Source organism: Pseudopodoces humilis, chromosome 3 (genome assembly GCF_049639895.1).
Source record: "Pseudopodoces humilis isolate 2021_Gansu_Grassland_sample_001 chromosome 3, ASM4963989v1, whole genome shotgun sequence".
Classification (NCBI taxonomy): domain Eukaryota; kingdom Metazoa; phylum Chordata; class Aves; order Passeriformes; family Paridae; genus Pseudopodoces; species Pseudopodoces humilis.
In genome coordinates this window covers 97,835,556-97,860,202 of record NC_142202.1, presented here as the reverse complement: position 1 = coordinate 97,860,202, position 24,647 = coordinate 97,835,556, and the positions used below count along the sequence as shown (strand labels likewise).

Genomic DNA, 24,647 nt, shown 5'->3' with positions numbered 1-24,647 from the left:
GTGCCAAACTGCCCCACTGCGTGGTTATCAAAAGAAAATTAGGTTACTGAATGTATCTGCATCACAACTTACCTTCTGAACAAGAAAACTTGGTTTCACATGAGCCACTGAAACAAGGCTTTCCTTTACCATTGTTCTTTCTTAAATACCCTTTTCTCTGTCTTTGTTTCTTGAGCCCTATTCACTCCGAAACTTATGTTGAAACTATTTCAAAGTCAGATATTTTCCCATCTTACTGTCTCTTCTCAAAGCCTCTATAAAACTGAGCTCCTTGTGCAGGGTGGTCTGTCATTTTGTTTTAGGCTGTTGGAAGGGCAAGCAAAAGCTTCTTGCATTTGTTGAGCAAGACTTCTCCTCTGCTGGCAAACAGCCATTAAATGGTGATGTGGATAGCTACATCCCGGTAATCATGTGAAGCAGCAGCTGGGACAAACTCAGGCTGCCTCTTCCATGTGCTGTCCTGAGTATTTGCTTCCAAGGAGTGAGATTTTAGTAGCATTCCTATGTTACAAAATACTTTAGTGGCCATAGTGACTTGCCCAAGTGTCTGAGCTTAGGTCTGAACTTTCCTAACAATTCAGAGTATGTACTCCTTGAAGTTACAGAAAACAAAAAGTCTCGTCATGGATTTAAAATCATTGAACACCAGAGTTCAGGTGTTTTGTGAGGTCCCAATCCATCACCAGAACAACCTTCTTCCTATGACATATTTGTCCAATCTCTTATTAAAATGTCTATCACAGAGAAATCTGAAAATCTTCAGCCTGTTACTGGGCTTCACTGGTTCTTCAATTAGCAAGCCTTGGTTTCACTTCATTGTCCTTTCTTGCAGGCTAAAGCCACTGTTTACCAATCCACTTCAGACAGAACACGCCACAACCATTCAACATCTTGCTCTGCAGAAAGCAAGGCAGCTCAGGTATTGCAGGATAGCCTGACATGGTGGGAAAAGGTGATAGGAAATGGTAACAAACCCCTGCCAGAAGAATTTTGAGATAATCTTTGATTCAGCCATGTAAACTACCTATTTTAAAATCACTCCCTAACTATTGGTTCATAACTTGGAAAAGTTATAGTTGAATTCCTGTACATGAAGAGGGCCTACAAGAGAGCTGGAGGGGATTTTTACCAGGGCATGTAGTGCCAGGACAAATGGTAGTGGCTTCAGACTGAGAGTAGGTTTAGATTAGGTGTTAGGAAGAAAATCTTTGCTCTAACAGTGGTGAGACACTGGAACAGTGATATGATAATGGCAACAGTAAGGGAATTTAGTTTGACTTGCATTTTTTGAACTTCATTTTCATTAAAAAATATTCTTTTTGAATATCAAACTGCCCAGAAACACATAAATAATTGTGTTAAGGAAGTCTTATAGAGTCTCGCCGTACAAAGAATTATTATTTAGCATTTGATATAAGAAAATATCAAATCATTCATCCTTCAATGGGATTTTTGAATGTAACACACCCATCTATTTTTAAACTGATGAATTGCTCTAAAAACAAAGATCAGTCAGAAGCAATAAACCAAAGGGGGCTATAGACTACATACAAATATTCAAAGTGAAGACATATGGCTTCTGGCAACAGTGCATCACTACTAGAGCCATCACTGCTGTTTGATGCAATTATGCTGGAAGAGAGAAGAGAATGGAAAGAAGGAATATTACACAAAATTATATTGATTTAAAATGTGAATGTTCTGATATGGATCTTCTTATATATGGGCTACACCTGGATATATGAAATTGTGAACTGCTATCTGGAAAAGGCACAACTACAAACCTGGTGGATACAAACAACTATAAGCTGAAGAGTCACCAAGATGGCCCCATGTGTTTTAAGTGAATTTAGGCAACTTTTCTCTCCCCCACAGAAAACTCAGATGACTGTTTCTAATCACAGTTCAGAACTGGCACAAAAGCTTAACTATTTGCCATTTTTACTCTTAATCAAATTCACTTTTGAGCTTCCCATGTATGTCTGTATCAAGTTCACTGCTCTAATTTCTCCACTATCAGGTACTTCCCTCAGGAATTCAATTGCTGAAATACAGAGCATGTGTAACACGCTGTTTGTATTTCCCCTAAAGATTTCTAGACTTTTTTTCCCCACAGAAATAACACTTGAGAACAGCAAGTTACCTCTGAAGCTAAAATGAGAACCAATCTCTGTAGCAGGCAGGCCGTCAGGAACATAGTCCTCTAACCAGTTCCACAAAAACAAACATACAGAACTCCTCAGAAATAAATTTATCTCAGGAAGTTTAAGCAGCTAAAACTTATTCATCTCAGACTGCAATTTTACAGTGATTCTTCCAAGTGATACTTCCAAGGGACTGCTAAATATACACATGGAAAAGTATCCCACAGGCTCCAGTGTTGGTTCTTGGGAAGAGAAAAACCTTCTGTCAGGCTTGCTTGGGCTAAGGGAAACCAACCCTACGGTTCTTCAACATCAGGGGACTGAGAGAGGGAGCATTTAAACTCATCTCACTCCTCTTAGAAACCAACCTGGAGACAAGTCTAAAACTTGCATAACTTGTGACATAAGGCTCCTCTGGAGGGAACTGTTTCTTTCTGTTGGAAGTAATAGAAGGCTTTGCTGCGTAGCTCTAATTTGTAGACATCCAGTTTGGGTGAGATAAAAAACGTGAGAATCAGTGTGAGAATCTCAGTTTTGGGCTCCTCATTACAGCTCTGTGAAAGGAATGAATGAATAATTTTGCAGAATATAGTAATTAAGCCCACCAAATGTAAATGCTAGAAATATGCATGTATGCATGTTGAAGGAAGAGAGTAAAAAATTTTGAAGAAATAAGGGTGTCTTGTAAATCTCTATTTCTTTTGGACACATTTTCACGGTTGCTATTTGTATCCTAGTCCCTGGACTAAAGTGGGATGGAAACTTGTTGTGTTACTGCAAGGTTTTGTTGCATGTTTTATCACCACTACTAGAGCCATCACTGCTGTTTGATGCAGATTCCTTTACTGTTTTTAAAAATCAGAAGTTTCTCCAAGGTACTTAATGATTTGGTTGTTTGATAGAAAAGAAGTAAAAGAAAGAGAAGATGCAGAATAATACAAAACAAATTACTTCTGTGCTTATCTTTTGGGTTGATTTCTTGGCTGGTCACAGCATTTGCTTGCAACACTAAATACAACAAAATGTTCTTAGAAAGAAAGGATGGTAAAATCAGGGTCAGAAACATTGCAAAGGTGGAATACAGGTATTTCTTTGGAAATACGTCAGGTTCTATCAACGAGGCCAGCAAAGGCTGCCACCTGAACGTCTAGTCTACAAAAGGCAGCAGTTTCCAGCCCTGTCTCCTGAGGGGTTTGAACCTTTCATCAGTAGCACATTGTTTGGTTAAGAATGGTGTCTCTGCCTCCCATCAACTTCCTACTAGGATGCTTAACCTCTAACTTGGGCAGGAAAAATAGTGACTGGAAAAATACCCTTGAAAGGGTGCCAGTCCCTGATTTCAGTTCGCCTTCTGCCAAGGTCAAATTCCGCTCAATTTCCAAACTCTTTTCATTTAGTATTATTCCCTGTGGTTGAGAAGAATTTCCCATGGACACCTTTGGAACTGCCTCATCATTCTTTATACTGGTCTAACTCCCATTAAATGTTAAGCTATAAGACATTAAAATTACAGTACTACAAGGCTTGGCCCTTGAACTTGCTGGAATGAAGATGAAAAGTGACTCTCTTCAGTGACCCTGGTTGGAGAGCTGAATGAAGTTTGTGCTCATCCAGGTGGGAATGCTGCTGCTGTCAAGGGAAATAACCTGCCAGCAGTGCTGGCTTGAGCAGATTTACAAAGCAGAAGTAAACTGACCCTGATGTGCACTTTTCTACACAGACAGTCTATTAAACACAGTAGAAATAGATTTTACACGGGTATTTTATGAAATAAAACATGCGTTTTCATATAAATGTTTTACACTTGCTTGATTTGCATACAGTGGTTTTTTCTCCTTTCTCTTGTATTTGCATGATGGGCTCGTGTGGTGGTTTCGTTTTGTTTTTAATTACAGTGTTTCCTTCTTTTTTATTAAATACAGCATCCTCTTGTACTCTACTGGACAATTCTCCTCTTATTCTCTCTGCTTTTGTCCTTGCCCCCACACCAATCTGCTTTGCCAAGTTTTCAGCTGACAACATTGTTCATATCCAGGAAGTTACTGAGCTCCTACTGCTTTCCCACTTCTCTTTAACTATGGATTAAACAGACAGCCTCTCTTCAGCTGCCTGCAAGGTCTCACTTGCTCTGCTAGCTGGGACCACATTTTTCAGAAGTGACAGTTGTGGGAGCATTTTGGGAGGAAGAGTTTACTGGTACACATCAGGACTCGATTGCTGCCTGCTTGCCAGTCTATATGGAACAAAACCTGGTTCTCATTATTGCCACGCATAAAAGAAACAGAGTAATCTAAAACAATATCCAAAATAAATGACAATAGTAATTTGTGGAACTATCTGAAAACATGCTAGAGCAATTCAGATGCTAGAAATTGTCCAGTATAATCTATAATCAATGCTGGCTGCAGGCAGGACAGATTCAAAACACCAAAAGAGAGCCACATTAAAAGAGCCACAAGGAAAGCACTACTCCTCAGAGTAACTGTGGACTAGTAAATCTGGTTGTTGCCTTGTCTCTTACCCACTCTCCTTTAGCCTCACAAATTTCTTCAGAAAGCTGATACTCAAGTGATATCACATACCAGAATATCTTCATCCTGCATCTTGGGGAAGTGTCTACACCCCCAAATATTTCTGTTGAACTGAGTAAGTTTCCGTTTTCAAAAAATATGGCTAGCAGAGTTCACCTCTTTGATGCTCCATATGTGGACCTGAGGAATCAGGAAAGGTGCCTAGACTTGTCTCTTACATCTGGTAAGTGGATCAATTCCTCAACACTCTGCATGGAGGACAGGCCAAGACTCTGCTCAGTGCTTGTTGCTACTTTTCCCACATGTTCTTTCGCAGTTGTTGCAATGAGATAGCTGTTGTTCTGACAGAAATTAGTCACAATATCCAGAGGTTATTTAAGCAATACCACTGATCCCTGATGCCAAAGTCTGGGAGGGCATTAGCTTCTGGAATTTCCAGTCATCAGCACATATTGTGCAATAGCTGTAGAAATTGTGTTGAGACCGCAGAGGTAAATAAGTGTGGAGAAACTTAGGGCCAAAGTGCTCTCCAAGTAGTTCTCACTGCATGCAAAGGCTTGAACAACAGCACTGTTCACAAGCTGCAGGACTGCCTGGTGCCTAACTTCTGGAAGATTATCAGCCTAGTTAAAGATCTCTTTCACTCTTCACTAAATCAAGAATTAAATGCACTGTGACATCTGAATATATGTTGTTGAGGGTTTTTTGCCCCCCAGGTACGTATAGTTTTTCATGCCAATGAAATAAACATTTCTCATTCTCATAAAACCAAAAAAACCCAAAAAAAAAAAAAAAAAAAAAAAGAGAATATTTTGTTTAGTCAATGGTAGGTTATTTCTGGGTACCTTCTACCTGGAACATATAATTCAGACTGATATGACATGAAGGAACTAAGCTGTATAGAAAATTTGTTTTATACAAAACAAAGGACAAAATGCAACACCTTGTAACTATTATTTATTCAAAAGTCCTTCTTTTGGAGCTTGTACTGTATCTCAGATTTGATTTGTTTTGGCATTTTTTTAAACATATTGCTTCTGGTGATCATAATGAATGAAAACTTGCAGACATGGACGTTTATCATTCAAAAATCAAAAAGATGGGCATAGAATATCCAGAACTTCAGTTTTATTTATGATTAATGCCTTTACACCTCCTATGATTTCCCAGAAGCTGCCTCACAAATGGTTTGCTCACACATCACATGGGGACTATTTCTGCACAATGCAGAACAGAGGCTGAAGGAATTTGCTGCAGGGTCTCTCAGTCTGCACTGAGGTCCTCCACAGGATGCACAGTATGCCTGCAGGTGAAGTGCAAAATAGACTTGCTGGTACAGATCTGCAGGTTTGCCAGAGCTGGCAAACCAGAGCTGGTTTTCCAGGTGGAAGAATTCTATCTAATGGTTAAAAAATGGAATTTTGTCCACTCTACATAAAAACTATACAATATATGATTCTTAAGCAATGCAGAGCAGAAGAGAAAAATGAATTTAGTACTTTGACTTTGAATGAGGAAGTGAAACACCTGCTAAGGCTGGAAAGTCTAACTCAATTTTTATTGAGTTCCCTTTGTGTACCATCAAGGTATCTTTCAAGTTAAGGCATCACCATATCAAAGCAGGTACTGAGCATTTCTCAGATGAAACACATTCTCATTTCTGATTAATAAGTCATAAATAGAATCTTAGGGAAATTGTTAACAGTAATAGTTGTTGAGCTGTTCCCGTTAAAAAGAGCATGCTTTGTTTCACCCATGTATTTTACTAAAGTTTAACAAGATCTGTTTCACTTAATCACTTGCTACCTTTTCCTGCTGTTCCCTCTGAATATTCTTTTGTCGTGTATCTCTGTATTAATTCAATTTTCTTTGGCAGCTTGCTACATATTCAAATTATTGACCACAAGATCTTTACCAGACAAATAAAAATCCTTAGTAGCAAAAAAGACCTCTAATATTGCTTTTTAAAAAATAAATCTGAAGGCCAGGCTAAATCAAACACAATATAAGTAGAGCCCATCTTGCCTGGATTATAATTAATTTTTAATTCCTCCTGTTGCCATGACACCATGCATGAAAAGAAATAAGCCAGGCATTGTGCGGTACTCAGGATCTTTTTGAAATTTTGGAGTTTGCTTCTTATGTTTAAGATAGGAAGAAGAAAATAGTGAAATAAAAGCCATAAGTAACACAAGAGATGTCTTCCTCTCTGTGAGGTGGGAGAGGGGCACATGCCAGATATCTTTTGAAATTTTGCTTGTTGAAGGAAATAATAATGAATTAGAGACATATGCTTAAATCTGATTCTACTCCTGACAAATCAAGTGATTATCACATTTTCTAATCTTTGTGGACTACCTTCATTTAATATTCCTCTGTGACCACCCCCTCCCAGCTGCTTCAGGGGCAGCAATTAGCCCGAGCACTGCACACAACCCACACACTCTTCACACAAACCTTACATTGAGCCTTCAGTAGCTCTTCAGAGAAACCGAGTTCCTCAGGCAGAAAAACCTACTGTACACAAAAGACATACAGGATACTCTAGAGAGGAATGAAATTTTTTTCTGAACCTCATGTTCTAGCTACTTTTATGGCTTTTAAAGAGATTATGATACTTTCTTGTTAACAGGAAAAGGTTTTCTTCTCCCTACCGACATGTTGAGTGCTCCTTGTATCCAGGAGCTTTCTTTGTAGTGTTTCACATGTGGTTGTTGAGGACTAAGATACATAAAGCTCTATAAAACCCTTCCGTTGGGGTGTTGTTAGTTGTTTCATTGGCAAATCCCACCCGGCACAGCCTCCCGAGCAAGACCAGTAAATGCTGCTTGAAGAAACACCATAATCATTTCTGTGAGGCTGCTGCCCATGCCCGTTTGGAGACGGCCATCTCTGAGCAGAGGCAATCATGACCATTGCTAGGGAGTGCCCCACGGTGCTGTGAGCTGCATGAAAAGGGCAGGGAGGCAGCTCACAGCTGTTTTGCTGGCACTGGATAGCAGCTAGAGCTCCTCTGCAAGCTTCATATTTGAGCTGGAGTAAGGAAAGCCATAGTCTATCCAGCTGCAAGCAGCGTTAGAACCTTACTGAGCTGTGCTGACAGGCTGCACATCTGAGGTTGCCATCAAAGACTTTAAAGACTTTAAGTACTGAGTGTCCTGAATGGTCATTAAGGCATCCTGTGATTTAAAACAAACGTTGCTGCAACCTCAAGCATTTGTCAGTTTCTCTCACAGCCACAGCTTTTCCCTGCAGGTTCTGGCCAGACCCTGTGGTTCAGAAGGCATTTTCTCAGGCTTAATGTTAAAAGCCATGAGAGAGGGTTGCACTGGACAGAATTCTTTAGGTTTAAGGAGCCCTGAGATGTTTCTAGAAGGACAAATGATGTTGCTTGCAGACACTGTAGCTTTTCACATTTGGTTTATTTCCACAGCACAATGGCAGAGAAAATATCTAGGTTAACTCTATCAGTCATAGGGCACAGGTGAAGATGAGTCAGAGGGTCAGCTCTCACATAAGGCACTCGCTTTTGAACCCAGTCACACTTCCCCTGTCTCCCTTATCAAGTCTTAGTTGTCAGGAAACACTAGTAATTGACTGCAGAACCTGCAATGCGGTACATCCTGAGATCACAAGTGAAAGGATAAAAATTGCGGGTAAGGATGATGGCACTGAGCACAAATGTACATTTTAGTCACAGCATAGGTAGAGGCAACAGAGAGAAATTTGTCTCAGAGCCTCTCCCTTCTGCTGCTCTAGATATCTCTTCTTTCTGATTCCAGTTGTGGGAAACAATAAGATAGCACACACACCCCTTCCCCCCCAATTTGCATCTTCCAAGGGCTATTCTTCAATACTCTGCACCTAGAAACACTACCCTGCTCCTGGGAAGACAGGAAAAGCTGCAAGGAAAACTGAAAGGCTGGAGGCATCCTGCATTGTGAAGATTCTCAGTCTGTAGCCCCCTGATTGATGTTGAAGGCTGGGAAAATTTGCTGAACAAAATGCATAGATATGATGGGAGGAAACAGAGGTCTCATAAGAGGCACTGAGCTGCCCCAGTCCTCTAATTGCTCCATTTCACCTGAGAAAATGTCAAGGTTCTGAAAAGGAAAGACAGATCCAGCTCAGAAACATGCTTGAAACACATTCCAACAGGCTGTAATTGGCATGAACTAGAAATTTCCCAGGAGTCCCTGGAATTTTGTCAGGGAGATGGTGGCAGCCAGGACTGCACATTGAATCTTTCCTTAAAAAAGTTAAAGTTTGTGTTAGCATTGGTAGGATCCTGAAACAAATCTCTAGTCCACAAAAAATATGAGAAACCAACTTTTCATTTTGCTCTACTCAGATGTACTTGGTGGTTGGGCAGGGGTAGGAAGACACACAAACTTTGGAATGTATGTAAATAGGTAAAGGTAGAAGGACTCACGGCAACTTCCCTGTTGCATCTTGCCTCCCCTGCCAAACATATTGACTGCTGAATGGGTGGCTGGAATTATTGTTTGGACAGTTGCATTGTTTATGCTGAACATCTGTATTACAGAACACAGATACAACAGCAGGCGTGGGTAGGAAGAGAGGAAAGAATAATTTGGCTGAGCTACAATATCCATCCATTATAAAATACAGAGAAGATGCAGTGCTATTAGCCAAATCTTTGTAACCAACTGATTTTAGTGTTCTCTCTTCTCCCAGTGAAATCAGTGTTTTTTGAACTTGGCATATTGAAAGAGACCCCTGGTTTGCACCTCTCATTTTACATTTGTAGACTGGAGCATCTCTTTATCAGCTTTTCTAAGTTCAACACTTGGGCTTTTTCCCTGTCAGAAAAGGTTTATACACCCTCAGAGAACAGGAACAATAATGTATGTTAATATCAGAGACTAGAACAGCCCCAGCAGTGTGAGCAGGCCCATCATAACACAGTTATTTTTAGCCCTATCTTTACAATTAGCTCTGTGGAGGCTTTGAAACACAGACTTTACAAGCTCGAGGTAGAAATCTGATTCCCAGGGATTTCTCCTGCAAGGCAGCCCATGCTGAGCCACGGCGATCAGCGGCTGCTCCCTGCTGGCTCGCGGCAGCACCGCTCACTGCCCGGAACACCCTTCCCGGGGACTTTGCTAAGGCAACTGGAGGAGTTTATCCTATTCCAGCTCAGGATTCCCTCACTCAACCTGTACCCCTCATAGCAGTTACATGGGACTTCAACAAAATTAGTCCACTAATAATTACTAAGGCATGAAAACAAAGAAACGCTGCTCATCTGCGAGGCAATTTTAAATGCAGTTTTGCACAAGCTCATACATATCTCCTGTGGCTAACCCCTAAAATGACAGGGGAATTCTCAAAATATAATAAGACCTCAGGATTTTGTGGCAGCCCAAGTATTTCTGCCACACACCAAAACATCACTTTGAGGGAGCAAAGAGGAAAAATAAAATGTGTGCTTGTTTGCAGTTGTTCTCAATAACATACAGCAGTGAGATATCAGGAATGGCTAAGCTAACATCTTTAATTTAGACTGGCATGAGAAGGTCAGGCCTGCAGAACCTGCTAAGTTATTACATTTCCTATAAAATTATGCAATAGAATTTCTTCTTCCTGTAGTCCTATATGAAGACACACTTGACATTTAGGGAGATGCTGTGTATAAAAATAAGGTACACATCAGCTACACACACACACACATATATATATATATATATCCAGATTTTAGAATACTGCATTGAATTAAATTAGGACACTTACAATTTACTCCCAGAGGCTCTCTTTATTTGGCTTGTAGTGTTAATTCGATTTTTGGCTTTAAAACCCAAACAAAAATAAAACAAGGAACATGAGAATAAATTCACAGATAGCACATACAACTTGATGTTGTTCTCTCTGCCACACAACACAGAAGAACAGGACTCTAGTCTTTTAAGTGCATTTCCATTGCTTGCATGTGTGAGTTGGTTCATACGATTTACATAATCTAAACATTTTGTATATGTGGCACATGTGTTAAGCTATAGTTATCACACACAGAGCCATCTGGAAACACAGAGTAACCCTCTTTGCACCACCAAGTTCTGCCCTGGTATCTAAAAACAGTCCTTGTGATAAGGCACTCTACCAATGCTGTCCTCAGTTTTAGCCATGTAAAAAGCTAGTATGCCTGGACAAGTCATCAAAGCATATGGTGAAATAAACCCCACACCCGAGAACCAACTTGAGAGGCTAAAAAAGCTAATTTGTCTAGACAACAACTTTAGTAAAAGCAGCATAGGATGGGAAGGGAGATGTTCCAAAAACTCAGGAGATGTGTCTTTGCATCAACTACCGCCAGCTGAAACCAGACACATATATGTCAAGAGACCTGACCTTAAGTGATGTCAGATACTACTAGGCTGAATCTTCCCCGAGCAAAGGATCTGGGTAGCAAAGGCTTCTTTGTACAAAATAGCCTTACCTGTCATTCTCAAAATACGTGAAAGTTTCACTGGTTTCAACATATTCTGCATAAAATAACTCTTAGTATAGATGCAGCACTGACAGGTCAAGTACCCATGGCACAAAATCTCTTATGAGGAACTTCCCAGCTGATCTTCAATTAAGAAAATAAAAAGAAAAAAAGAAGAAAGGTGTTTTGTGCATGCTGTGGATGCACTGTGCTGGTAGTGGCAATTTCTAGCACTATCCGCCACACGTGTGTGTACACAATATCAATTCCTTCAGTACCACTGTAACTAGCAGAATGCTAGAACTAGCACAAAGGGTTTATGCCAGGCAATTCTCTTGTCTCAGTCTTTCAGTTCTTACAGGACAGTTACTGACACGATTTTGAGCAGAACTCTTCCATCCAATGGCCAGGTACACTTCAGGAGTTATTCTGGGGCTGCGATCCCTCCTAACAGAACTTACTAATATGGATGTAGTTCAGCTCTGGCAACTGAATGATTCTGGACACTGTTTACTAGAACATACATGTGCTGTAAGTTTGCCACTTAAGAATTCAACTTAAATTTTCTAATTTTAGACAGATGACTGTTACTCCACTTAATTTCTGCAGTGCTTGATTCTCTGGTGACAGATTTCTTGTAAAGAAACCCAGTCACACAGCTGAAAGGCACAGGTTAGAAAACCCTTCTATAGCAAGGGAAGCTGAACCTGGTAGAGAAACAGAGAAGCTAAAGGTCATTAAATTAATGTTATTGCATGTGACTGAGAAATAATCCTATCTCCGAGAGAAAACTGCAACACCAAACATCCTTTAATTGGAAGCAACACAGTGTGGGAGTAGCAGAAGCAAGCAGAAAGATCACTTTGTTAAAAATACCTGCTCCTAGAAGAGGTCAAAACCCCTTGTGGCTTTTAGAGACTATTTTCTGCCCAATTAAATGAACAAAATACCTAACTTGCTCTTACCCTTATAGACAAAAATCATTATGCTCCATGAAAACGAAAGAAGAAATGAGTTAGTAGCAGCTATTACATGACCTTTTCTAAAGCTGTCGGGTAGAAAGGATGCATGTTCTTTATGCACACCATTTTCTTGAAGAAATTGTGTCTGTGCTTTTTTTATGGGTATAGACAAATTGTATCTTAACTATGGAAACTTAAGAAAAGTCTACATTATATTTTGCCTAAACTGCAATTGAGAAAGTGCTTGTTGATGGAGTTAAGAACATGAGAACTCATTATCGCTGTCAGAGAGTTAAATATGCTCAGTTACTCAAGAGATTGAGCTTTGCTCCTAAGTTTCTCTTCCACACTAAGCTGAGGGGAGTAAAAGCAGCCACCTGCACCAGACCTAAACCCATGGTGCAAGAACATACACACACCTGAGACTGATCCTTGGGCCAGCATGTTCACCTGCCTAGAGCATCCACCCATGGACTACAACAGGAGCTGGATCAAGGATCCAGCTGTGCATCAAATTAATTCTAGAGATATCCAGATTCCCTCTTTTAACTGAGCTGGGAAATGGTGAGTCAGAAACCACAACTATATCCAGAATTGTGCCAGGAGGTCTCCAGGCTGCAGGCTGTGCTTTCTCCTAAGGACTGAGAGGCAGAAAACCACAAGAAAAAAATCACAGGAAACACATTCATTTAAAATATCTATTGAAATTACAAATTAAACTCTCCAATATGATTCAAAGTACAAAACACCACATTAAAAGGCATTCAACAGCTCCTTTATACATCACAGTGTTAGTGGCACAAAATGCACTTACATTTCAAATACATCAACAGAACTATTTTTACACTGGTCAAATACATTATTTATACATATGCATGACTCCTTCATGCTTATGCCTATACAAGTTTAAAATACATCATAATAAAATGATCAAGAAAGGTTCAGTTATGTACCATGTACCTAATGTTCCTGGAATTCTTGTAAGATATACACAAAGCAATAATGAAGACCACAGGGCTCTAAACACAAACAGCATGCCTTACTTAGTACAAGTGCATTAGCAATTAAGGGCTGATGCAGGCTTTTTTGATGTCCTTAGTATCACTGTCATCAACAACAGTAATTTACTTGTTTTCCTCAGGCTTTTAGATTATGTACATGAAATGTACAAACTTTGGTTTTAAAAAAGCAAACCTGCACAAAGGCTTATGCATGCTGCACCTCACTGGAATGATAATGGCCTGCATTAAAAATATTTATTCCTATACAGTAAAAGGCCTACAGATGAAATGTACAGAACTTCATTCTAATCTTCCTGCCTATAACATTTAAAAAAAAAAAAAACAAACACTTTGTATTTTTCTAAGCAATGGATATTTTATCCTGTCAGCTCCATAAATGAGAGCTATTCACTAATTTTGATTGTTTTCTGCATGTCATGAGTTCAGCTGTAAACTGAGTTAAGTTGATCCAGTCTGCTGTTATTTGGGATTTTGCCTAATTTATGCACCTGAGTATCTGAGGAAAGATCATGCTTCTTAGTATCTGGGGAAAAGTATCTTAAATTCTTGACATGGTAAAGTCAGTAGTAGGAACTTTCAGGATGAATGTCAACATGAATAAAACTGAAATATTAACATAAACTACAGTAATCTTTTATATATAATTGTTCATCACAAACTTTTCAAGAGCCTCAAAACCAATGAATTTGCCCTCACAGCTCTCCTGAGGTAAACACTGGTCCATTCACTTAAAAGATGGTTAAATTGAGATAAAAGGCAGTGACTTGGTCAATGTACAGGGCACATGGGAAAACCTGACGTTACCACCACTGAAGATGAAGTGGGTTCTGCTCCTGATCTCTCTCAGGACTGGCTTCAGCCCAGCTAATGGCAAGTCTAGGGAGATGCACAGCCTCTGGAGCTGGGACTCCACACTCACTAGACATGACACCACGTGACAGCCCAGAAGAACAAGCAGATGATGTGCTGTAACTCATGTTACAAACTCCATTAAACAGCATTTACGAACAGATCACTCACTCAAGAGCTGAACTTGATCCTTGTGGGTCCTTTCAAATCAGAATAAACTATGATTCCCCCTAAATAATAGTACAACCATAAGAATGCAGCAGAAATCATGCTGTGATACTTATTTTTCTGGTGCAAATTCAAAAAGCCATGACTGTTTTAACAGACTTTCGCTTGAAAAGACAAAGAAACAAATATTCCCTTTCCCATGGCAGGGGGTTTAAATGTCAGAGTTTAAAATTATGTATTTACAATTCAGTTTTTGGGTATTAAATGTCACAGTATCAACATAAGCTGTAACATAAAAGCACCCTGAACTTAATATATCACCACCAAAAAGTTGCTACTTTGGAACCAAATCAGCATTAAAAATAATAGTAATAATATTAACAACACTAAAAACTAACAAAAAAATCCCCGAGAATACAGATGGAATGACATTTAGGAAACCTGAAAAGACTGGGAAGGTATTTGGTAAATATATGTAGGCATACAGACTATTCCAGCAGCTGGGATGTGAAACAAGAGCTGTGTCATATAACTCGTAGCAATTCAAGTATGTTGAGATAAGAGATCCACTGACACAGTTTTGATTAGATATAATTTTACCTGTGAGTATCAATTATAAATTATCATTTTAAAGTTCTGTAGTTGCAAAGAACTGAATTCTCTTATTTCTTTTAAATCTGCATATGCATTAATTCTGACTTTGATTATTAACTCGCCACACAGCACATGGAAAAGTCAAGTTTTGCTGCATTTTGACATAAATTCTCTAAGAAAGGCACAGAGAAGATAAACCTCCTCATACCAGGACACTCAGTACTGTTCACAGGACAGTGAATCTCTCCTGCTTACTATGACCCCAGTAGGAGAACTGGTCATCAGTCACAGCCACAATACAGCAAAACCCCTCAGTGCCCCAGCTAGAAAATTAATAACCCATGAAGTCTTTACATCCTATTGTCCAGGGTTCTTTTCCTCAGTTAAACAGAATTACAGGGCCAAGGAGGAAAAACCACAGTTCAAGCTAACCTTCAGGAAGCTGTCCTTTGCAGAAGGGTTTCTACTAATTCTGGACAATGAAGCTATGACTCAGGACTACTCAGGTGTGTGGCTTGGGATCCCTGTGGGAGATGGACTGAGCTGATGCCAGAGCCAGAGCAGCACTTCCCTTGCTGCTGAACTCAGCAGTGCTTCACACCCCCCGGGAGATGGTAGACAGGGATCAAATGCACTACCCAAACTTCCCTATGGATATTTTTGAACAACTAAGCAATTTTTAATAACAAAGATGGATAAAATACTAAAGATAAGTTAACAGAAGATCTGAACTGTGCACTGCCATAAACAATCTGAAGATATCACGAGTTCAATTTGTTGGAAACCAGCTATCCTTTTCATTCACACTACAGAGGCTGAACTCATTAATATCAAGCCAAGTAAGTGAATTGCAGATATCACCAGCTCCTAGAGCTAAAATCTCTGGTTAGATACAGTTTTAATTTGGATAGCACTAAACTTGGAGGATAAAGGAGGAGAACAGTTTTTTGAAAAAGAAATTGGCCCTTTTCAAAACTGCGCCCTGCAACAATTTTATTTAATATACAGTGTAAACCAAAAGACAATAAAGAGCAATTTTTTATGGTTGAGCTATTAAAATATATTCCCAGCCTGTGACAGTAGACAGAAGCAGATGGATTTAATGATCTTAAGACATTTTCAGTGTAAAGTTATCCTGTCTTCAAGATAGTCATCCATCTCAGTACATTGCTGATGACAGAAATAAGTGATGAAGAAGAAATGCTGTAGAGCTTCAGTCCACAAGCAAAAGAATGTTTCCCTTCATAATACAGACACGCACATTGTTTTAGATGCTTCATATGTCATGGCAAGAAGCTATTAGTCAAATTCTTGTTGGCTTTAAAATCAGAGCAAAACAGTTTCCAAAAAAATATTTCAAAAAAGAGAAACCTCAATGATGTAGTATGTTGAATAGCACACTGTACTACCCTGAAAACACAGCACTGAATTATGCAAAACTATCAAGTGATTAGTTTTCAAATAAAATCTTATTTTGTCACAGTATCGTTATTAACACAATACATCACATATCATACAATATCATCTCTGAAAATGGGCTAAGTAGTTTAAATGCAAAGCACAACTTCCACAAACATCCCAGGCATTTTCATATTAACTACAGGGTTAATCATGATGTATTTTTGTATTTAAAAGGAAAGACTCATTGATAACACAAGAGTCTGCTAAACAGTAAAGTTAGTCCTGTATTTTTTAATAATTGTCTTAAAGACAGAAGCAAGCTATCCTGAATTTCCAAAATATTTCAATAGCACAGCTATTTACACATTTGGTTTAAATAGGATTATATATATATATATATCTATGTATCTATAAAAAGATTAAGATACCTGGATTAGAAGTTACATAGCCCTATAAGTGTAGCAGAACCCTAAACAATAGCAAAAAATAACAATTCAGAAAAACACTAGTGGTCCAGGGGTAATCAATACCATCAATGCATTTTTAAAATAAACTTGATTAAATAGCAGGTTTGTGTCACCACTCATTACAGCTTCATCAATTAATTTTAAAATGTAGCTTTTTAATCAAAGAGATTTCCTATAAGACTTTATAAAATTAGTGGAAGGCAGCAGGACCAACTTTGTCCCTCTGATCCTCCCCAAATTTCAAGGAAGGCATAGGATGGCCTATATGCACCTTACTAATTTTGTCAGACTTGGAAAAAATAGGTATTAAAAAGGATATTGTGATGGCTTTCACAAGAACAAATGTGTAAGAAAGTCACACAAAGTTGACTGTCTGATTTAAATAATAGAAAACTTAAACATATGCAGGAACAAGACACCAAATTTGGAAGCAAACAGATATGCAGAAGTTTGTAGGCTTTTTCAGCTTGGTTTGCTGATGTCATTCAGTACAGTTCCCAGTCCACCAGCAGGGCAGCACCAAGGTTTTGCATTATTTTTAGCAGTATCACCTCTTAATTTCAGATAGCTGCCCAAGTCTGTGGTCTCCCTTTAGCACCAAATTTGCCTTCTATTACCCTCCTTGTCTGTAATCAAGTGATCTGTACAACAGTAGTAACAACAGTTCCTGGAATCAAGACCGTGTCAACGAAAAGCAGGATGGGGCAAGTAAGGCTACAGCAATGTAAGTGCAAGAGGGAAACATAACAGCAACAGTAAAACCAAAACATGTTGTGACGAGTTCAATCTTCTCTCAGTCTAGGTAGGTAGAGGGTCATCATCTCCTTTATTACATTTGCACTTGCAGCACAGAACAAATGGTGTAGCAAGTAGAAGGAAAGGGGAGGCCACCAAAAGTAGAAGACCAAATCCTGCAAAAATGCCTACCACCTGTAAGAGAAAGGGATAGCTTTGTGTCAGGGATGGCATTGCCTAGATTTATGTCTGCTGCACCATTGCATCATCTGTGTCCATCAAAAAGACTTCAGCAAATGCCACTGCCCTTATCAGAGCCAGGACTCCCCCACGTGTATACTACAGTGACCAGTAAACGTGAATGAAAGTAGTGTGAATGTTCATGTTTTATGGCTCCAGTCAGAACTGTGCCACAGAACTGCGTTTTAATGCACAAAATAATGCAGATGGATATTTGCCTTTTTGAGTTTTCTTATACCTCAAACAACCAATGAAGCAAATCACTACTTTTTTTCTTGATCAAACCTAAATACTAAATATTGAAATCAAGACTACAAGAAAGACTTCCACTTTCAGGTGCTCTCTTTTTTTCTACAGAAAAGTTCGAGAAGAATTAGTCAGGGTTCTGGTAGTGTTCAGAGGATCTGGGGAGAATACCACAGTGTCCCACCAGCATGCATTCAAATTTGGGAGTTCCAATCACAGATTACTAACACCATGGACTAGAGGAGGACTTTGTATACGCAATGACTTTTTGCAGTCAGACCTGAGCTCATGCTGCTGCTTCAGGGGATGAGATCTAACTGAGATCTAACTCTAAGTGCATCTTTTTCATTGACATTTATTGATCATCTCCTTCCCAGCACGAGCAGAGGACCACAGACTTACCTACCTGTTCAGTGTGACAAAGTAGTAATTTCTACAGAGCTTAAATTTAGAAAATTATTTCAAAAACATTCAAGTTGAGCTTCATCCCCCGAGAAAGTTTCCCATTTGCCACAGGCAACTGTAAAAGTGATGCTGAAACGATATGCCCACCAATTATTTGAGAGAATAATTTAGATTTATTCACATAAGAGTGTCTGTGAATAATTTTGAATAACGATGGCAGGAGTGGAATGCTAATGCAAGAGCAGAACCTCACAGCAGAAGGCAAAATGAAATTAGAGTGTAGCACTCATCAAGGATTCTTCTGCTCAGGGCTAGATACGCCACTTCGATTAGCTGGCAAATATGAAATTAGCCACGGCATAGACGGGACGATGCAGTAGCACTTTTGCTGGGCACGGATAATGGTGTGTCGGTGATGCTGCAGGCGGCTGTGGGGCAGCAGCGGGAGATGGCGCTGTGGGACAGCGCTGCGGGCGCACCCGCCCAGCGCCACCGCGCTCCGCCTCCTGCCGCCCGGCCACCAGCGGCCGCACCTGCCTCGCCATCACCACTTCATTTCTTCCCAGCAGCAATTTCTTTTTCAGCTTCAGAGGTGGGCACGTTTCATAACTCATTCTCTTTTTTTTGGTGATGCTGACAATCTGATGCAACTTCTACTAACCTTTGCATGTTATTTCCCAGAAACCAAAGTTAAATTCTAATCTTTAAAAAACATGAGCTGCAACTATTGCCATGCTGCTCTTTGCAGCCCAGGCTGAGTGCACTGGTTCAGACAGAGTCAAGCTAGAAACTGGCAATTCAGTGGGCCAGACTGACTACTGGTAATTAATATAAAACCTCTGTTTACACCTTTCTTTCAGCCTCAATATGCCACCAAAGAAATCATCAAGTTTCAGGCTTTTTGTTTTGCTGTTTTAGTTTTTTGGTGTGGTTTTGTGTGAGGGGAGGGGAGGAGGGGATGTTGTTTATTTTTAAGTAAAACTGCCCACTGAGTATTAATTATTTATTTTTTGCTTGGTTCTTTTTCTTCTGAAGAAATTGCTGCCCTACTAGGCATCAAGCCATTTTCTCTGGCCAAAACAAATATTTTTTTAAACCCACAAACAACAAACCAAAGACTTACCTCAATTTGCTTTGGATAAATCTAAGAAGAACCTTAACTTACTCAAAGTTAGCATAAGGAAACAATTGGAGTGTCGATTTGGCTTCTGTGGGTTTAGCAGAATTATATCCTGACTAGTAGTGAATTATCTCCTTCTTTCTCATCAATCACCAGATCATCAAATATTCCATATATCCAATACATTTGCATAAACTGCAGTGGCTTAGAACATATTCCAAATATCAGATTAATTACCTCATACTACAGGTTTATCAGGTTAACTTAATGTACCCACACACTTCCTGAGATACCATTGACTAATCCAAGCAAAACCCAGTCCACAGCTCAGACACCTAGTGGTAAGGGTGAAAGGAGAAGGGTGAGATCCTTCCCTTTTATTTCAATTTAGCTGTTTATCCAGACTTGATAATTATTCTATAGACTTGGAGTTCATGCTCACATGGAAAGAAATCTGTATTTCAAGAAAAGTACCTCATGTCAAGCTAAGGTAGCATTTCCCAGTCACACAGTTAATTTAGGAAGAGATGACTCAGATACACAGATGTCCTCATATCTCTGAAGTGACTGTAAAGGCGGTAGATTGGACCAAGTCACGTATTAACATTTATACCGCATGCATCGAAGTGCTGCAGAGAGCTCTTTTATTACCAGCATTCTTGCTGAGTCTAGTAACACTGAATCTAGACTACAAGAGGTATTCCCACACCCTCTGCAATTGTCAGTTTGAATCTGTGTTTGAAACTACTGATAACCCTTCAGGGTTACTTTCTATCCAACCAACAGCAAGGACTCAGAGTCCATAGCAAGATAATGTCTGTATTCAGGTTAATTCCCTTCCAGTTCTGGATCCAGAGCTAAAAATGCCTTGCAGGTAGAGCTTCCTTGTGAATAATACTGATGGTGGCAACCTAGGTCATCCTCCAAGTTCAGTGAGAACATACCTGGACTGGTACTGAACTGGCTCTGCAAACATACCTTTTCTGGTTCTCAGTGGCATTTTGCCAAGGAGGGTCTTCTCTAGGAGAGCTAATCATTCTACTCCAAGCTACTGTCCCCTTTTTATCTGCTACAAAAATCAGTTACCATTTGGTACAGAATTTTACTGTAAGGTGTTAAAATGAGGCACTATGACAGTAGTGACCTGTAGAGAGCTTTCAAAGATCTGAGCTTTACCTGTGTCCTGTGCCAGATAACAGACGCCCTGGAGTGCCCCAGCTTGTTTCGACAAGGTCCTTTGTCATAATGTATAAGGAGAAAATCATCCTACAAATATTAAATGAGAAAGCAGGCAATAAACAGAAGTTCTTCAAGTTACAAAACACTATATCCTGACAACTTAAACCAGTAATCACACAGGAAGATTAAAGCAGGCAGATATGGTTATGTCCAACCCTCCCAGTGCTTTGTTTACAGTTAAGTGTCTTCACAAACAGGTTTGTTTGGCATGTGATATAGATATATAACAAATTCTTCTCTCAAAGGTTCTCAAGCTGTGTATTTAAATGGTAGCATGAAATTTAGCAAGAGAATCCAAGAAGACAAGCTGACCACCGCAAGTATTTAACACACATATAGAAAGAGCAAAGGAAAATCAGCACTTGTGCTGCAGACTTCCCAAAGTTGTTTCCTTTATCTAGCTGAAGAATAGAAAGACAAAACAGATTTTTGAGGTATTATGTCCCTATCAGTCCTGTCAGCCTCTCACAAACCAGACAAGATAGCATGCCTAGTTCTAAGGCAACACTGCTTTTTTATCTGTGAGTGCATGTGAGAAGCCTGTAACTTCAGGATTGTTAGTAAAGTATTCAAATGGGACAACCACAGGATTTGAATAGTTGGAGTAGCTTTCAGGAACCTAATTTCCTTTGCTATTGTTAACAATGTTATAAAGTAAAACTGATGACATGGAAACAGATGTTGTGTATTGTATATACTCTGATCCATGGCCATGATAACAGGCTGATTTTAAAAAAATATAAACATATGACAAAAGCAGCTTATAGACCAATAAATTCCTGCTGTTGGGAGAACATTGTATTCTTTCTCCTATGTTAGATCTATTTCTTGTCCCACAGAATACAATGAATGGTAAACAAATTTGACTGCTAGTGACATACCACATCTAGCTTGTTAAACACCCTCAGACTAAGAGCATTGCTAGTCTCATACTGTCACACTTTTATTTGAGAAGTCAGCATTGGAAGAAAAAGCAACACCCTTCCCACGTTGGGTGCCATGTAAAGATTGTAAACAGATTATTGTCATAAAATTTTACTTTCTAATAATTCTTTACTGACTCAGACCGAATGCTAAATTCACACATGTCAGACAAGTAAAACAGAGGATACAAATCCTATAAAATTTCCTATGGTGAGTCGTGGTCAGAAGCTAGTGAGCTATTTATTTAATTGATTAAAGAGAGCTGGACAGCAAAGTAATGAACTTCTAAGTTTCTGAGATTCAGAGTGCAGGGCATGTACTCACATCAAGAGATTCCAGACAGTACCAGCAAAAGGCATGTTTGCAATTCTTACACATCATTTGGGCACAGCCTTCATCTCGTTCAATGTAAACTTTACACTTTGGACAGCGTTTGATCGGAGCATCATCATCTTCCATTTTGAAAACTGAACTGTGAGAGAGAGTGAAAAATTAGTAAAATATGTGACCATGTCAGTTTAGAGAATGTTGAAGAACTGTGCTATGAAGGTAAGCCTGTTTCTTTTGCTTAAAAAAAAAATAATTACTAGAGATTCAGGTATTCAAGCCATTTTATTATTCAGATATTATACCTGTACACTACTTTTCAAACATATCTCTAGAAAAAGATGTTTAATGACTACAGTGTCTACATAAAAGTTAGGATATTTTCTTTACCATGTAAAAACCAGCTGGTTTTGCTATCTAATGATACTAATAGATATTAAACATTTTTCTTCTGTAACGTACCAGATGAGCAGCAGGTAGCTCACACCTAAATATTTTGTATGTCTAGATTATTTTCCTTTTCACTCCTTTCTCAGAGGAAGAAACAATCCCTTGATTGCACAATAATGCCAGACCACGTTCCTCTGGACTAGGGCACCAGGGATTGCTTGCCTGTGTCCTCCTTGAGGATCCTCCCTAGGAGTTTCACTCCAAATCAAGAACAGTAAGAGGTTTTGGCGCATGTCATTCCTTCAGTTAAACCTTGTCTCTTGTTGAGAGTCCTAACAAGTCACTCTTTATCAGTCAGGGTCAGCACTGGCCTTGCACAAGTGTGCCAAACCACAGGTGTCCCCTCCTATAATGGGCACAACACAGAGGAATGTTGAAATAGTGGAACAACTTCTATTTCTCTTTTGTAGCTTTCTACTGCCTGCAGGTTTTATGCAAACTAACAACTAAAATATACCTTAAATGACAAGTCCTGAAGCTACTGCCAGTGAGATACAAGTATGACTGATGGGGAATCAACAATTTGCTGGAAAACAGGACTCATGATCGATTGATTTTCCCAACAGCACAATAAAAGGACACACTAATTACTAATAGTAGGGGTGACTGTACTAGAAAAAAATGCTTTGTATACATAAAATGTACAGAAAACTCCAAATGCTACTAACAGGCACATTATGCTCCAGGAATTACGAAAAAACAATTTTTACTAAGTGGAGTAAAAAAATTAAATGCAAAATAAAAACTAAAAGCAACCAAAACACTAAGCAAAAATAGATAAAGTTTGTTACCTTGCCATGAAATTTAGCAACCTTCAGTTCTTGTCAAGCACACACAAAAGCATGTGCAAAAGTTAGTGTATTTGATCAGGAACTCATCATGACAGCATCCTATCTAGTCATCTGTTCCAGCAAAGCTTGAAAGAAGACAAGGTATGAGTAACTAAGTCCAAGGCTGGCAGGGTTTTAATGATGCCTTGGAGTGCAACCAAACCTTTGAAAAAACCCTGACATGAAGTGGAACACATGCACAATGGCCTTTCTTGTTCAGTGGCTGCAGTTTGACACTAGAGACCACTTGAAACAGAACTTAAGATCATAGGCCAAATGTGCAGCAGAAGGGATGACTGACAGGGTATCCTAAAAATCACTGTCTGGCATGATGTTACCAACTCTCACATTGTCCAGTAAAGCAGCAGTAACAAGACCATCTCTCGCAGGAAGCTGATGAGCTGCCTGGATGTCATATTTTTCCCACTGGGGCAAAAGGCCAAAAGCTCAGGCAGCTCCTTTGTGTTTTGCTGGGAATGCTGGCAAAGAGTGAGGCTGCCAAGAGCTTTTCAGTTTTATAATGCAGCATTAAAAGAACAGGAATGACTAAGTGAAGGAAACAGCATTAGAACAAAACATCACGAAAATGCCTTTTTGAGTATTTAGCTTCTAAATACTTAATCTCTTGCAATATCTTACCTTGTTTCTCCTGGAAGAAAAGAGATTGGCATGTTCTCTTGGCAGCCTTGACCTGGATGCCAATTAGATTTGCAAGCAGAGCAGAACTCAATGTCGCACACTTTGCACTGGACCAGCTGAGGGTCCTGTGGGCTTGATTCCTGGAGCTGGCAAACTGCCTGGCAAGTAGAGGATGGACACCAAGTCCGGCATGGATCCAAAAGCACTTCTGCAAAAGGACATAAAAGAACCAAATTCAAAGGCGGATACAAGATCAGCCTTTCATAACAATGCATTTTAGCTTAGGTTGACTGGCAGGGCATTTGAAATCACAAATTTTCAAAAGGAACTTTTTAATTTATGCAACCCACGTTGACATAAATCTGGCCTGCTTTGCAAATAGGCACCAAACCAAAGTGAGTTTCATGAGTCTCTATTAATTGCCCGCTTTCATTCACTGAACTAAACTTGTTCTGAGAATGAGATTATTTTTTTTTCCAGTTGTACTTAAAGTTAAATACAGCATATACTATGCAGTAAAACTCACCAGAAAGTGTTTTCACAATGCCTTGCCCAGTCGGAACTGGGCAAGTTGAAACAGAATTTCAAGTTGACCTCTACCCTAATGTAACCACATGATTAAAAACAGCATAAGATACAGTTTCATCCCTTTCTTGGAGGCTCCTTACAGATAAGTAATTTCATGTTTCAAAGCCCAATGAAGGCAATAAAAACCTACCAATTATTGCAGTGGTTTCTAGGCTACTCCTACCCTCAGCAAAACTTTAAGTTCTGTATAGTCACACCATTGGCACATCTCCACAGACACACAGTCAGCTTATGTTCTTAATGTGTTTGTATCATTACACAAAGAACCACTCATTAATTCTGTACCAAATGCTAACCCAGGAGATAACCTTGGCTCTG

At 39.4% G+C, this 24,647-nt stretch overlaps 1 protein-coding gene across 4 annotated transcripts in view; it reads right to left on the bottom strand.

Annotated features, from left to right (window-relative positions):
- Positions 1–12,769: 12,769 nt before the first annotated feature.
- RNF144A (ring finger protein 144A) overlaps positions 12,770–24,647 on the bottom strand; it is a 60,508-nt gene continuing 48,630 nt past the window's right edge. For all 4 annotated transcript variants that reach the window (XM_014251458.2, XM_088052753.1, XM_088052754.1 and 1 more), the window contains 4 exons: positions 23,742–23,949; positions 21,820–21,967; positions 20,509–20,598; positions 12,770–17,516 (listed from right to left, as the gene is read on the bottom strand). In XM_014251458.2, the coding sequence (XP_014106933.1) occupies positions 17,385–17,516; positions 20,509–20,598; positions 21,820–21,967; positions 23,742–23,949 (578 nt within the window). In that variant the 3' untranslated portion in view covers positions 12,770–17,384. The remainder of the gene's footprint in view (positions 17,517–20,508; positions 20,599–21,819; positions 21,968–23,741; positions 23,950–24,647) is intronic.